Here is a 17,329-nt window from a genome sequence, read left to right on the forward strand (position 1 = left end):
GAAGCTCTACTTAATGTAACAAATGGGATACTTTGAATTTGATTGTGTTCTGTATCAGTTTGTCTGTTTTCCCCCTTAATTTCTTAAAAAAGAAGAAAGAGTTAGAAAGAGTTGAAAATACTTGTAATTTGTTCCTGGAATCACTAGGATCTCTGGCAAACTGATCACCACATTTATATCAGCCGGAGAACCAGGTTACTTTTATTTTGAAATATTTAACCTGAAAAGCTGTTGCCTACAAGTCATGAAAACACGTGTAACCTGTTTGAATTATGATTTTGGATGTGAAGACCAGTGCAAACTCTACATCTAAAACATTATTTAAGAAGAGTGAAAATTGAGTTTGTGGTTTTAAAATATTTCCCAAACTGGGATGAACAAAGTATATCTTGCCATACTTTGTTTATTCAGCTCATAGAGCCATAACCTAAATAGACACTGAGCGAAGAAAAACAATGAAAACCTTTAACAATCAGATTAGTGCTGTGTGTAGTGTAGTTAGAGTTCTCATACATTGCTGTATGTTGTCTTGTTCACACTGACCCATAGTGGTCATAATGTGTAACTGCTCCACAGAGAATAAGGACACTCTAAGTCAATTTAGTAATAATGGTGGTGGCTTAAAGTTTGCTTGAATAATAACCACCTTAATATTGATATTATGAACCCCAGCAAAATGTAATGCAGTTAACAAAAAGGACCTAAATAATAATCTATCAAGCATTCTTCACATCTGTCTGTAAGAACACCCGCTTCTCAGGTTGCCTGTAGCTCTGACTGAAGCTAGCATTGAACAAAAGACTCCCATGTGTTCTTCTCTTGAGTGCAGAGAAACATAATGACACTTAACATCTCTTCAGCATTTTCATTTTCTGAAGCACATTACTTTTTTTCAGGCAAGCGATGCAGTCAAGAACACTTTACTTGTCAGGGGCTATTTCTTTCCCCAGCCTTGTATGTACTTCACCCTCCCTGCCAGCTAATTGTCCTTGAAAACAGGCTTGTATCTTAATTAATTTCTCACTAGAGTTCACTTTGTCTGGCTCCTATTCATCAGTTGAAGTGACATGTAAGAGTGAATCATTATCATAAATTCGACATAATAGTCTAAAATTGAGTTTCACCTTCTGGGGTTTTCCAGAGCCTTTCAGCTGTATATAGGTGTTTGTTGAGTTTCATTGGTTTTATTCACAGACAAGGTCAATAGAAGTCAGAAGTAAGAAAGGGTGTAATGAGGTAGGATCTTTATAGGACTATATTATTTACAAGACCATTTCTCCTGAGTTTAATACCTTTCCAGATATTTCAGACAAAACTGTTTAATGACATGAAGTCAAATTTATATTGGTTGTATGTTTAGTAGGAGTTCATTTAGTGTGAAAAAGCAGAATGTCTCTCATTATTTCTCTTCCTGATCTGCAGGTTAAATCTAGGCTGAAAAGAGTAATTTGTTACTCCTATGTATGCATCTCAGGATATCTTCTTCCTGCAGGCTGTGAGGGAGGAAGGAAACAGACTTCTGAGATTGTTCCAAGTCATCAGTAAATAATCAAGTTTTACATTTTAAACTGCAGCAACATTCTGCAAATCTTTGTTGTTAAAGACCAAACTTGTTTTCTAGAAAAGGGACACATCCTTACATCCTCACAAGTCCAAAACATATTCATTAAAGCGCTGTAAATCTATCCACAAAGAGTGGATTTTACCAGTGGAGTGGGTTATGTTAAGAAACTTGAAATAGGAGAGCAATGGGTTTGATACTAGATGTTAAGGTTTATCAGCATATTATCCAGTTCCTGTCATTAAGTTGTATTTGAGGTCTTGGATCCAAACCTTTTGAAGGTACAGAGTTTTTTTTAAAGAAATGTGACACTTTTGTTTAATTTTTGATCCACTCATTTGACTTTGTTGATGCTGAATGCAGTGTATGTAATGTGTTTTCGTTGGTTTATTAATGGATGAATGGATGGATAATTGGCAATACAGGTTGGCAAAGAAAAGGTGGGACAGTTAGGGTGTTGAATAAAGTAGACAGGAGTACTTGGAGTCCAGGCGTATGTTAAGAGAGTTGTGACAAAGGCAAAGAAAAAAGGCTTGCACTGAGTTTTATGTGAGGCTGGACAATAAGGAACGAGAACAGGACTTGTATTGACTGGAAAAGATGTGCAGCAGGTTAGGGTGCTTAAAGATAGAGATGGAAATGTGCTAACAAATGAAAGCAGAAAGAGTGCTTTGAGGAGCTGAAGAAAGAAAAAATGAGACAGAGGAGGACAGATGATGGAAAGATAGTAAATCAGTAGGTGCAGAGGATAATTTGTTACTTTGGCCCCCCCGACCCCCCCCCCCCCCCCCCATTTATAACCACAAATGTATAGTACTCTCATAATGTAGCCACAGTTAGTGCAAAACTATCTGTCTTAGATTGCAGAAGCAAAGCAGGAGACAAACAGGAGAGACATTTTCTCTAGCTACAGAAGTGGATCAGTGAAATCACCACACAGTGGGCTATAAGGGCACAACATCAGCACATTTCCATTTCATTTGTTTTGCAATTTACGAGCAGAGCCATGCTTTAAAACTAGCTGCACAAGCTGATAAATGACCTCTTTTTAGTTTCAAAGAGACACGAGGGGTACTTCCCAAAGTCTGACCTGCATAGGCCCATCTGCTCAGCGCCTTCTTCAGTCATGCTGACTAACAAGATTGCTGCCGAAGCACCGGACTACTTTGAACCAAATAATTAAACTGAGGTTCCAGTGCAATAACTTTTTTGTCGTGTTTAAGTTTTTCATTGCCAAATTTTACAAATTAGTGCAACTTATTAGTGTATGAGTAGAATTCAGCTGAGAAGACACGAGGACTTTATTGGGTGGGGCTTGACCCCTGAGGCCCATACATAACAGACACTGGAGAAATACAGAAATGGTCAGGAGTTGCACTGTGTCTTTGTGGATCTAGAGAAAGCATAGGATAGAGTACTGAGACAAGACTGGTACTGAGTGGGGAAGTCAAGAGTGAGCGTTATCCAGGGCATGTATGAGGATAACAAGATAGTGGTAATGTATGTGGTAGGAGTGACAGATGTGCTAAACGTGCAGGTGCAATTGCATGAGGGTTCAGCTCTGAGCCCTTTCTTGTTTGCAGTGGTGATGGATAGGTTGACAGATGAGATCAGGTAGAACTTTCCATGGACTACAATGTGTGCTGACAGCTACTCATACAGTAAGGAACAGGTGAAAGAGAGCCTTGAGAGTGGAGGTATGCTTTGGAGAGAAGAGGAATGAACCTCAGTAGAACGGAGTACATGTGCATGAATGAGAGGCAGACTAGTGTAACAGTAAAGATGCAAGGACTAGAAACAGAGAAGGTGGATGATTTTAAATAACTTATATCATACCAAACCAAAAGACAGTGCACCAGAGATGTGAAGAAAAGAGAGCAGGCAGGGTGGAGTGGATGTAGATGAATGCCTGGGTATAAGTAGTAAGAATGGAAGGAAAGGTTTGTGAGATGGTAATGAGACATAGTGAGGCCTATTGACCAACAGGATGTCAGTGGAAACTGTGCTAATGTTAGAAAAGGGAGAAGGTGTGTTTGGCATCAGGGGGAGAAAAGGAAAAGCAAGAGTGTGGAGGTGAGAGTACTTTAAATGTCGGGACTGTGACTGGTAAAGTAAATTGAAACCCTGTATAATGTATGGTTTGGAGATGGTAGCACTAACATAAAGACAGGAGGCGGAGTTGGAAGTAGCAGAGTTGAAATGCTCAGATTCTCATTGGGAGTGACCGAAAAAGACATTAGAAATGAGTATATCACAGGACCTGCTCAGGGTAAGAGGTTTGGAGACAAAGAGGCAAGGCTGTGATGGTTCGGACATGGAATAGAGGGATAGTGGATACATAGGATAGTGGATACATAGACAGAGCTGCCAGGCAGAGGAAAAAGAGGGAGACCACACAGAAGATACATGGATGTAGTGAAGGACATGCAGAGGGTTGGTGTGACAGAGGAAGATGCTAGGGTTAGCATGCAATGCAGAAAGATGATTTGCTGTGTCTCCTTAATGAAAGCAGCCAAAAGAAGAAGAAGAAGAAGAAGCAGAAGAAGAAAAGGAAGAAGACTATTAAAAAGGATTTTGTGTTTCATATGATGTTTCACAGCTTTTTTATAATAAGCCTTTTGAGATAGGAAGAAAAAAAAACTCCAACAGGGAATAACAATCATCCATACTTTGGTGTTAATTATGTGCTGTATTCAAGGTTTGGCTAAAATTCTCAATTTTACTATTGTTTGGTTTTAGCTAACTTGATTTAGACTGAATAGGATTCATAATACATGCCATTTTGTGGTCCTGGAATTACAGTTAAGTGTCTCCCTGGCAAATTGATCATCACAGATATGATTTGTCAGCCAGAAAAATATTTAAGTGCTCTCTATCTTTTGAAATATTCAACCCCAAAAGACTCCTTGAAAGTAATGCAGTTCATGAAAATGTGTGTAATTCAGTTTTATTAAAAAGTTTTATAGAGCCATATAATAATAATTCCAATCGTCATTAAATATTTAAACCCAGGACCAATCATCCAATCTTCTGATAATTTGCCAAGAATGGATTCTTAAATTTTAGTTTGGACTGTTCCCTATAATGAGTGAGCATAATGTAGTGAAATAGACTTTAGCATTGTTTTAGATGGCACACAGTTTAAATCTTGCGCAAACTGATGGCTTAAAATGTTAATTTATCAGAGCAGAAACCCTGTTGGTTTAATTCCCCACTAAGTGGTGTCTTTGCAGGTTTCACCAGATGATGGCAGCAGGATTCTTCCACAAGCTGGCACTCTCTGGGTTAAGGGAGATCCACGATTCCTGAAACAACAGTTACACTTTGCATATGCAATGTGTTTTTGTGTTTATATGGTCATAATGACTCAGAAATCCAGTCATTTCTTTAATAATTCAAATTTCCAACACAAAGACAAAGAAGTTACACTAAAAAAGACATTCGCATGATAACAGCAGCCTATATTTTACTGCATTTAAAACTTCTGTAGTTCAAATGACTGACCAAATATCTCCGGGACTTTAATGATTTACATGAATATTTTAAAATGTTATGTGTATTTGAGATCCTTCATAATTACAGCGTAATTATCTATAAAAGAATCAATAAAGGAAGCGATCTAAGTGACATCAGTAGAAATATTTCCCCACTGAGATGTTCGTGTAATAGGCGAGTGGATCACAGGGTACTGACAGAAGCAGTTACACAGCTTAAATATCTCTGCTGTTCTACAGCACCTGCCTCATAAGCTGCCAAAGCTGAGGCCAGATGGCACTACTCTGAAAACACCTGGTGCTCTGCACACATCCCTTCCTCACACACTGTGGACTCAAACCTCCTCTTCTTCTGCTATTGTTAAGGATGCAGTTAGATTATCAGTTGTATTAGAGGATTACAGCAACAACTCAATAGAGGATTTGAGTAATACAAAAGTACATCTAAAGAAAAGAAAAAGTCTTAAATCTCTATTCTTCACTCAAAATCTGATGAAACGTCTTCACCTAAATTCAGGACATCAATATTTAATAAAAATCTATATAAAAAATATGTCAGCGTTGTCAAACTTGTGTGCGTTTGACATTTCGAGCTGTTGGCTTATTAAGAGATCATAGGTCAGTGACATGGTGAGGAATGTGTTTCAGATTAAATTGCACCCATCTGTGGTATTTGTTTTATTTTGTGGGATTTATCTAGATATAGTGAACCTCTTCAAAGATGTCTTTATTATTTTTGTGTGTCTGTCCACTACCTACCTTTTGCTAAACAACTGAAAGTGACCAGCCACTAGAGGGCACAGCAGGTCTTATTATCCACCACTAACGCGTCCCTTGAGACGGGGTTTTGGTGGAGCTCTGATGTGGGGTCAAGGTTGCCTGTAGGTTTAGAAACTTATGGATCCTTGTTAGTGTGTAAGTGTATAAACTGTGTGAGAGGAAGGCTTGTAACAAAGTAAAGCACACAGAGTGTGTGAGCATGATTGTATTCATGGAGAAAATACTAACTTGATGAGAAACACAATAATAACAGCAAGCAGATTTTTCAACAATCTTTTGTAGAGCACGAGCAGTCTTAAAACATGCAGCTAAAGTTTGTCGAGCAAACATTTGAAAAGCTCATATTGAGCTTCAAAATGTATTTTTTTCGCCTTGTTTATCCCCAGTGTAGTTCTAGTGAATATCTCTGGGGTTGTTTTTTTTTTGTATTTTTTTGTACAGAAGCAGATGGCCGGGCTGCAGAGTACAGTCACCGCTCTCTCTACCAGCTCTGCAGCGAGGAAACAGCGAGGGATTGATGGCAATCCTGCCATCACTTCCAAGTTGGCTTGTAAAGTGAACAAGCCTAGCAACTAGTTAATATTGGACGGTTAAAAAATAGCTACATGTCTGTGGCCTCCACTCAACTTTATCCGCAGTTTTTTATTTAATACTTTGATTAGTTGTCAAAGTTTGGGGATGCGGCTCTTGAGCAGTTTACCTGCACAGCGTGTAGGCAGAAGGTGAGCTGAAGGGCAGGAGGGTTTATTTATTGCACACATATATCTGAAGTTTTGGAGGATGCTGCTCCAAATCAGACAAACCCATCACTTGTAAGTACAAGTCTTAAGCACAGCCAAGCACAGAGGCTGCACTGACTGCAATAACGCACACGGTGACAAGCAGACTGCATGCATATATGCACCTATTCACATTTTCACCCATCCACACCCATTTGGGATTATACGCAGGGTGGCTTAAAATGTGGATAGGCTACACTTTGTCATATAACTGTAGAGTTGAATTATTAGATTGAAGTTGAATAATAAGCACCGAGTCAAACAGCACACCCTTCATCTGCGGAGCTGTAATTAACGGGGGCAAAATGCAGGCGATGGCGAAGGAAAAAAAATGCAAATTATTCTGCACAAAGGCTCCTCACAAATTGGCGTCACCATTTCTCAAATTATATCATTACTATATTTTGAAAATGTTAATCTGTTGAGCGGATTTCCCGGGGGAGTTGAGTAAATTAGTTCTATTTCCGAGACTGCCTCTCTGCAAAGGCACGGCAGCGACAAGCACCTCTGATTTGCTGATTACAATTAGACTCCCCAGTTTGGGCTCCTTCAAGCATTGATAATTTTCGGCATATTAAGCACGTTTTAGCAAAGGTGATAAGTCAGTTTTAATTGAAATGAAATTATTATTCTAATGGAAGTTTGGTTATTATTATTAGGAGGCACTAGTCATTCTAGCTTCATTTTTAATATATAAATGCTGGGGAGTAAAAAAAGATTTTGAAGGGCATTAGGGTGTCAGGATTGAATGAGGTAATTTGAAGGGAATTACTTTCTCTTCTATCAGAAATGAACTGAATTAAAAGTCCAAATCAATCGCTTTCACTTCTCCATTCTACTTTGACAGCGGCACAATTACAGATAATTAGATGGGAGGAAACTTTTAATTGTGGGATTAGAGGGAAAGAGAATTTGTAGGATCAGAGGAAAATTTCTAGGCAGAGTTTCTTGCTTAAAATCGAATCAAAGGATTTGCGAGCTTAAAATGGCAACCAGCTTTTTTTTCCTCCTGCTGTTTAATTGGAATTGCATCTAGTTCATCCAAATCATCCAAAACAATTAATTTAGATTTAATTCTATAATTATCATCAAATCGAATAATGTGCAACCTAATTTAGATAGTTAAAAATTAACGTGCGTGAAGTTAATTGAGTAATTAAACTCCTAAACTGCTGCCTATTAATTTGCCTGCCTAATTAAAAATGAATTTGATTCTCTGCTACTAAAGTAGGCATCAGTGTTGGATGGGCATGTTGATAAGGCCTCTGTCTTTTTAGGGGTGGGGTGGGGGGTGGTTGGGAGGGGATTGGGGTGTATCATTTGAACACCTATATTAGGTTGGCAAGCCTATGAATTTCAGTTATCTGGTTATCTGGAGTCAGGTGAGTGTGCAGCTGCAAAATCCTCTTATTGGATGCTCAGCCAAACAGACAAACAACACACAAAGTTGGCATTAAAGAGCCTTATTTAGGGAGGGGAAGATAAAGCGCAAGTACACAAAGTTAACTTCAGGTTATTTAGTTAAAAATAATAACTTTAATGTGTGTAAAACTCTAGGCAAATATGCGTCTGAGTTCCTATAGTCTGCTCGCTTGGTCCTTTGATCCCTTGATTAGAGTATGACTAGTAAATGAATGAGTGGGCATGGGGAGTTTGTGTGCTAAGGGGAGTTTAGCACTGCCACTGCTGTTTTTCTTCACCTAATTCATCACTGTGGCGAGTAGTTGATTTACAGCCTATAGCAGCCACCTTAAGAGCACCCCTAAGAGAATAAAGCAACATTTAACGCTCCTATAAATGATTTAAATACGCGAGGATTGATGCAGTGGTAGAATAAAACTATAAGGTGTGCGTAGCACCGAGTATATGGCGCTCATATAAGAGGAAAAACACACTCTCAGGGCTTCAGTCTGCGTGACTATTCTGCTATTAGTCTTAAGAATGAATTTAAATATATTACTAAGGGTTGGAGAGGCCTTTTGTCATTGAATCTGTGCATAAGGAAAGAGACTAAGCCTCAAACTGAGAAATGAGCCAGCCATAGGGAAATATCAAGTAGCAGGAAAATGTCACGATAATGTTGAGTTGCTTTAGACAGAGCAAGCTGTTTTCTACGTTATTTTGTGTAAGTGCACACCTTAGGCTTGTCAAGTGCTGTAATTTACAATTATTTTTTAAAGGAAACTGTTGAAATTGCATTAGTGTGTATCTGTCAGGCTCCCCTATTTACTTGTCGTGGAATTTATCTTCCTGGATAGAAAGTTAATCAATTAGTTTATAGGCCCTGTGCACTTATTGATTCAGATCAACAATACATAAATGCAATAAAGATGTTGTGTCCTGTTGTAACACACGGCTTGGACATATAAATCAGGAAGACAAAAAAAACATTAATATTTTCTTTTTTCCTCTGAACAACTGCCAAAAGGTCCAGTTGTAAAAAAGGTAACAAGGCAGGGCAGCGTCGCGGCTGAATGCTGGCCTTGTTCGCCTTATTATCGGGTTAATTAAAGCTAGAATCTGACAATGTCACCCGTTGTAGAAAAACGGATTTGAATGCAATGTCTCAGGAGACTGTGTCAAGGGCTGCTTTTCACTGAGCTCCTGTGTGCGCCCGAGTGGGGGGTGGGGGTGGGTGGGGGGCAACCCATATATATGCTTGGGATTGACTAAAAGCAATTATTGAATTTTAGATGTTCAAAAAAAAGGGGAATGAGCGGGGAGGAATTATTCATAAGATCTTGTCCATGTGCGTTAAAATTAAAGTTAAAATACAAAGACAGAGCGCTTCAAAGACAAGCCCACCGCTGCTAAAAAGGAAGATGGATAAATGGGCGAGATCATTTCTGAGGAGTTCATTAAAATGTAGAGCTACACGCTGAAATACAGAGGGTTGTTATTTGGGCTTGGGGGTCAAGTGACGAGCGGATTATATACTTCCTCATAATAATATTAATTAAACAATTTGCATGCTAATAGGGTAACAATTATCGCAGCTTCTGTTGAGAGATTCAGGTTATTACAACATGCCAATCCGGGTGCCAAGGGTCAGGGAATGAGTGGGGTGCGAAATTTCAACTCTGATTAACATTATGACAGCGCCAGACTTGGGATAAATAAAGTCGAATTAATTATTTGAAAACCTAATGAGCAGATAGGATTTAGGCTAGTCACATATTGAGTGCCAGGTTGCACAAGCAGGGGAGCTTTCCACTTTTGTTTCCTGACATGAAATGTTGTGTATGTTTGTATAGTGCACATATGGGACTGGCTTTTTTTTTTTTTTTTGTTAATTCTGCTCGCTTGTATTGTCTTTGTTGTTTAGCAGTAATCTCTAGCAGCTGACGCTTTTATTTATATAGTTATGTATTTTGTTCATAAAACCCTGGTCGTAATCGAAGCTTTCGCCTTGTAACAGTAAAAGTATTATCGGTTGACTTTCACTTTGTGCCTTCAGCTACCCTTTAAATACACCCATATTTCCAACAATCACCCTATTTGTTTTACGCCCTGCTGGTGACCTGTCTGAGTATAAAAGGTTTAGTGCATTTAAATGATGATCCATACCTAACGTGGGGGGTTCCTCTTAACTCAGTGGTTCCCAAAGTAGGGTTTAGGGACAATGCTTGACCCCCACTGTCCGCAGAAAAAGGATCAGCCATCCGCAGGATCGGAGGTCTTTTTTAATTTTTACTAATATATATCTTTTACTTTATCCCCATCCTATGCACTTCATACATGCAAGTCAAAAAAGAGAAAGAAACAATGGGTCAAAAAATAATATCAGCAAACATATTTTAAGCCCATGGGTCTACGTGAAAAGTATACATATATATCATTACTGTCATTATTATTTAATCAGGTCTAATATTTATCTATCTGCAGGTCCTCTAGTGAACAAAAAGTCTGGGATCGAGCCTGTGGCCTAATCTATCCGCCTGTAGCCTTTTCTTCCCGGCATTCAGTGAGCCCTTCCTCCCGGTGGGTCCCCCGTGTAGTTGCGATGTAGTTCTTATCAAAGCCCTCCTGTCTTGTTGTGACAGCTCTGATATTGTTTATTGAGGTGGATGTCAGCTTTAATTAGCAATCGATACGGGGAGCGTTTGCAGAGCGCGTCTCTGACGTCAGAGTCCATTACCGCTTTTCATTGGGTCTCATATTCCCAGAGCCTGGGCTAATTATTGGGAGGTTCATGTGGATAAAGTACAGCTCATCGCTCCCTTCACATCATGTCCCCTACTCGTTGGCCACACTCACTGCATGCTTTTTAAATTCCCATCACCGGCCTCCAGACGTCGTTTCCTTTTGCCTGCGGGATGATGGACAGCAGGATACTGGATCCACCTCACGCCCAGTTCGGAGGCTCTCTCGGCGGGATGGTGGGCTTCCCGTACCATCTGAGCCACCATCACGTTTACGAATTAGCCGGGCATCAACTTCAATCTGCGTCCGCGGTTCCTTTCTCAATAGACGGATTACTTAATGGTTCGTGTGCGGCTTCAGTGGGTAATTCCAACCCCCTCTTGTCTTCGGGTTGCGGGATGAATGGAGATAATCAGCAGTACAAACTGACAGGTAAGCCACATTACACAGCACACAATAACCTCCCATCAATGCTGGCTTGTTGCATAGAGACAAAAAAACAGAAAGAAACAAAGACAGGATGTTGCGATACAAGTTGTCTTCTTCATCGCGTGTTTAAAAGGCGAGCAGAAGCTCGCACACAGGCACAGATTTATCTTCTTCACCCCCCGACTTCATTTCATTCATCGAAAGCTGAAGATGCATCCAAGGAAAACAATGTTTCTGTCAGTCAGTAATCACTGGAGCAGGGGAATGCCCGTGTTAGCGTTTTAAGCTTTGCTTTTTTATTTATTTTTTTAAAGAAAGAATTGCATGGAAGCTGCAACACACACGTGTGAAATGCTGCAAATTTTCAAATGAGACCATCCTTTTCGGGTCTAAACTTTGCAAAACCCTTTACCCGTGCATGACACCGACGCTGTTAAAATATGCTAAAATGTGACAATTAAAAGAAAAAAATACTTATCCTCTGTTTACATTTATTCTCATTCTGCTGTCAGACTCGGGAGACCCAGACAAAGATAGCCCTGGCTGCAAGAGGCGAAGAACTCGCACAAATTTCACAGGTTGGCAGCTGGAGGAATTAGAAAAGGCTTTTAATGAGAGTCACTATCCGGACGTGTTCATGAGGGAGGCACTGGCTCTCCGGTTGGACTTGATAGAATCAAGGGTTCAGGTAAATACGTATTTATTTTTATGAATCCGAGTCGTGACTGTGAGCTCTGTCTCTCTGTTATCTCTTTGTTTACGTTTTATTTATCCATGATAAAGATTAGGTTTTCAATTTTAAGCTATACAGAGACAGAAAGTGTAACTCAGTCTTTCAGCAGTATGGGGCAATTTGGGAAATAATATAAGCTATATTATATGTAGGATATGTTTTTGTAATAAATAAAATATTTCACAATATGATTGTGTTTTTTCTGGCGTTTCATAAATTATGTTAGTGCATAAATATAATAATAACAGGTTTGTTTAAAATAACAAACAAGTGATGAAGTTTTAGGTAATTATTTGGGGGGCAATGTTGGCTTATATTCGTCATATATGTTAAAATATAACCAAAAATAATAAGATATAATAAGACATAAGATATATGTCCCTAACATACCTGTTTTGTTTTGTTTTTATTCTTTTTTATTTTTTTTATTGGTTAGATTTTTGAAAACAGCCAAGTGGAAGTTGGCAAAGTTTGATCGTATTCGAGAGTTTACCTTGGAAAAATATTATTTGGAAAGTCTTCTAATGACCCACACTTCAGTTATCATGTAAAACCAGAGCTTTTTATTTAAGGCTATTTGGATGTAATCAAAGGCCTAATTAAAGAGCTGCACAGAAATCAGCAAGAGCGAGACATAACCTGAGTATTTGTTTAATTACCATATTGTTAACACACCGGCGATTTTGGGCCTAATTAACTTCCCCTTTGCAATGACAGACGTGCTCATTACACACATGTTCACCTTTCTTTTCTCCGCAGGTATGGTTTCAAAATCGCAGAGCCAAATGGAGGAAAAAGGAGAACACAAAGAAAGGTCCAGGTCGACCTGCTCACAACGCCCACCCCACCACCTGCAGCGGGGAGCCCATGGACCCGGAGGAGATCGCCCGGAGAGAGCTGACCAGGCTGGAGAAGAAGAAACGAAAGCAGGAGCGCCGGCTGCTAAAGTCCCAGAACAAGCTTGTTTCTGGGGATTTATTTCACACCCCGGGATCAGACAGCGACAGCGGGGTGTCGCATGTGACCGACAGTGACCACAACACAGGCCCACCCTTTGACTCTGTGGGGGGAAATCAAACGCAATCGAGCTGCGACCAAACACCTCACCCTCTCCAGAGCCAAAACCACAACCAAAGACACTTGGACAGGGACGCTGGCGACTCCGAGCTGGACTCGCCCGACCCCATTCACGGGCCAAGCCTGTGTTCCAACAACAGCAGACCCTCCAGCATGCAGAAACTCAACCCTTTTAGCGTCGAAAGCCTCCTTTCGGACCACAGACCGAGACGCAACCCCGCGGCCTTACCCTCCTCACGGCCTTTGATAGGGAAGGGACACTTCCTGCTCTATCCCATCACACAGCCGCTTGGATTCATTGTTCCTCAAACTGCCCTGAAGACGACAACAGCAGTAAACTCTGACTGTGACACGCCGGCGGAAAGAACCCAGGCTCACGTCCGCTGCAGCGTCTCTGCGAGCTCTGCGGGATGTACGAGCAGCTCGCCGGACTCTGCAGAAACCACGCAAAGGGCACAGGTGGGATCAGAGGCAAAGACAAATTCACCGCACACGAGCCCGCCCAGGGCCGCCTTTTCCACTGGCAAAAGTACTCAGACCTCGGTTATTTGCAGCGATTCGACTTTCGCTCACGAACACGGTTCACAGCTCGTTGAGTCTGTGGATGCAGGCAAAAAAGAGCATTTAGAAAACAAGGATCACCCCAGCAGCTCCGAGTCTGTTCTCAGTGACTGTCCTGCAGATACAAAGACAGACTCTAAAGAAGATGTCGACATGGAATAAATGAGCAGGGGGGGTTAAAGAAAAAAAGAAAGAAAAACAGCAGAACCATACTGATATAGCCCCTAAACTACACATTTCATTAGGCCAAAGGTTAACCAGAATCTACATCTTTGCATCTAATTTCTAGCCCCCCCCTCCCCAGCTGATATTTTGACAATGTGCTCTCTCTCTCTCTTCTCCTTCTCGCTCCTTCTCTCTCTCCCAATCTCTGCGAGTGTGTATGTGTGTGCGAGTCGGGAGTCTCTAGATATCCTTTAATGTGTGATAACTTGTCAAGAAAAACAAAACACGAGACCACGACACCAACAAAAATCCTCAAGAGCTGTAAGAAAGGTATTATACTATTTATATATGTAAGGTTTTTCTTAAATAAATCTATTGTATACAAGCACCTCAAACCGTGTGAGACCTTAAATAGCAGCACATCCAGTGCAGGACTACAGTAGGAAGGGCTTTCTTAAGAAATCTCATGTTGTACTTTGTATATTGCCTTAACAAATTTATTCATCTATAAGCCCCCACTGAAATGAGGTTACGAGCCTGAGGCGAAAAGGACCCGCTCGACTCCTGCAGAGTTTTGATATGAAAGTAATTATTTTCCCGGTGGCTACTGCAGGGGGATTCAGTTTATTTTAGCTCAAAGGGGGTTATAATACATTACCGATTTCTAGTGATATGAAATCACATAAACTTCCAAGAATAATAGAATTAGCATGAAAAGGCCTGGGTGTCAAATTGAAATAGGAAAATAATAGCCCCGGCAGCTGGGAGTGTGTGTGTTTGTGCATATTGGATAGAAGATGGGGATTCGTGGGGAGGCATTTTCATGAGCTTTTTTTTCCTTCCTCCTCTCCCCTTCTTCTTCTTCTATCTCTCTCCCCACTTTGTCAGGGCCCCTTGTAGCAGGGCTATATTAAGATAGATGTTCGATGATATCCCTCATTGTTCTGTCGCTTTACATTGATGTTTCTGTGTTATCAGCCTATTGATCATGCGTCGGCTGTAATAGGACGGGCTGAGGCAAACGTGCCTATTTACAATAGCAGAACACATTTGTTCTAATAGGGTTGGTGTTCCCCAGGGATGCCGTGCAGGATCTGGGACATCTGCTCCCTTTTGCAATATTAGCAGTGTTGACCACAATATCAAGACGACCAAAGGAAGAAATGTCGAGGCGACCGTGTAGCAACATTATATATATATATATAATCTTTAGACAAAACTACAAGAACAACAACAACAAAATAAATCCCGTCCAGCTATATGTAGAGTTGCTGGTTCACTATTAAGAGCCACAAGCCCTTTAGTGTTCTCTTTGGGTCTTGATTTGCAAATAAATTGAAAATAAGAGGGGTGAGCTTTACATCTGAGCCGGCGCAAATGAATTTCTGAGCCAGTGTCCCTTTCAAAATATTTACATAAATTTCAACCCATGCAGCTGTTTGCTCTAGGAAGCAATGTCTTATTAGGTTGGTGGGGGGCAGGGGCAGGCGCAGCCAACATGGCACACGCAGTGAACACGCACAAGATTAGGCCTGCACGGCTCTGGGTTAGAGGTGTATCTCTGCATGGTCTTTATAGTGCTGAGATGATAGATTCCACATCGATTTTGTGCTTCTTCTTTTATTATTAATTTATTTTACACTCCGCTATTAATCCCAGTTTTGAGGGGAGTTTTGCAGTGTTTTTGTATGATGCATAATGGATTACATTTTGCGCGTTTCCGCTATAAACTTTGACACAAATGCAGACAGAAAAGACCAAATTGCAACCACTGCGATTTGGTTAAAAAAAAGAAACGTCTGAGGAGGTGTATTTACTAAATTGTGGGATAACCGAAGCCAATTTGAAATAACCCCTAAGATTCTTCGGTGTGTGTTTTTCCATGCTACTCTGAGGCTATTTGGGACGTATGCCCAGTTCATCCATAATTCATTAGCGCACTGAATAGGAGTATCGCTGGCTGCACATTGGTGGCCTTAAGGTGAAATTAGCGATTTGCTTAAGTAGTTAAGCTTTTCTTGCCTGAGAGCTGCACGCTGCATGATTCAAGACAAACTATCAATCGATATGCCCAGGCAGCCTGCAGGAGATGTGTCGTCCATGAATCATACTTTATGAATTCAATTTATACCCGGAGAAATTTTCAATTTGAACGCCGGATCATTATGGGAGAGTGTAAATTGTTTTTGCTCTATTATGCATCGGACGCCATCATTTTTCTTTCTAATTACGGAGGTGTCAGGTCGGGCTGTCATGCAGACGCTGATTTTCAATTTAACTGATCATCATGCATTCATTTTCCCATTTGATAAATCTGCTATCTCGAAGCTTCTCCATGCCCGGAATGCTAAAAGAGAGGCACAGATTGGCAAAGTAATAGGGGCCTGTATGCGGCAATAAGTGCAGATCAGGCAGCTAATTTAGCACCTCCTGGTATTTCCATTTCCATTTCTCATTTCCAACTCTCAAAGGAGGAAAAGCAGCCCAAAGGCAGAAAGCTGGTAGGCTTTTCATATCGGAGAAAGACAGAGAAAAAAAAATCTACCAAAACGGCTTGTTTTCAGCCACACATTCCCTAAATTAGGATATCAAGCTTAATTAAGGCTAATAGAGTTTTCTCAGTATGTGTTAGTTTTATTTAATAGAAACAAATTTGCGCAATTAATTATGGCCGAGATATTAAGAGTCTCATTTGCAGCATTCGAGCTGCAGACTAAATCAGCGTCTTCAGAAATAAGCCTCTCATTTCCAAGCCAAATGACTATCCAAATGTTTTTATACTAGCTTCCATCACACACGGTTTATCGGTTTATTTTCTGTAATATATACAAGCAAACTAAGTCACATTGGAGACAAATTTACATAAGTGATGATCTGTTAGTGCACAGAATTAAATATAGATTTGTGGGGTTTTGTCTCGTAGAAATTGTATTATTTTGCGCACTGAATTTATATATATATATCTATATATCTATATATATATATATATATATATATATATATATATATATATATAGATAGATAGATAGATAGATAGATAGATAGATATAGATATAGATATATATGATTTGCCAATATTACTCAAATATATTTTCAAATGAGAGTGACGGGGAAGGATTTACAATTTTCATGCTCAAATCAACTCAAATGGACAATGGTGTTCTCCCCACAAATCCATCTGTCAGTACAGGCTACTCTTGTGCGCTTTGTGTTCCTGCATGAGATCTTAGAGGCTCTGAAGGCTCAGTTTGGATAAGAAAAAACCATGTCCCTTTAAAAAGGATCCTCCATAAAATAAAATGGCACTTGACATTTGGCTTCTCCTGCAGCAACTCTGCCATGCCTTTAAGGATTATTTTACATCTCATACTCATTAATGCGCCGGCGGATTTAATCATTCTTATCTTTCCTGTGCATACCTGGGATAAGCCTGAAATTACCATCTGCATTGATTTCTGGACAACCCTTAAAATAATTTTAATTATGGCTGAGTATTGCGCGAAAAATCCCTCTAATCAAAATTTAGTTAATAACGCTTCGACTCTCAGATTTCGGTGCGGTGTTCAGGTGAAAACTCAATTTTAGGAGAATTTTTTTATTTTTTTTT

At 40.1% G+C, this 17,329-nt stretch overlaps 1 protein-coding gene across 1 annotated transcript; it reads left to right on the forward strand.

The window, feature by feature from the left end:
- Positions 1–10,883: 10,883 nt before the first annotated feature.
- On the forward strand, positions 10,884–14,035 carry uncx (UNC homeobox). Its single transcript, XM_063470765.1, has 3 exons — positions 10,884–11,189; positions 11,699–11,874; positions 12,679–14,035. The coding sequence occupies exons 1-3, from the start codon at positions 10,931–10,933 to the stop codon at positions 13,717–13,719; spliced, it is 1,476 nt and encodes a 491-aa protein (XP_063326835.1). The 5' UTR covers positions 10,884–10,930; the 3' UTR covers positions 13,720–14,035.
- The last annotated feature ends 3,294 nt before the right edge of the window (positions 14,036–17,329 follow it).

Source organism: Pelmatolapia mariae, linkage group LG4 (genome assembly GCF_036321145.2).
Source record: "Pelmatolapia mariae isolate MD_Pm_ZW linkage group LG4, Pm_UMD_F_2, whole genome shotgun sequence".
NCBI lineage: Eukaryota > Metazoa > Chordata > Actinopteri > Cichliformes > Cichlidae > Pelmatolapia > Pelmatolapia mariae.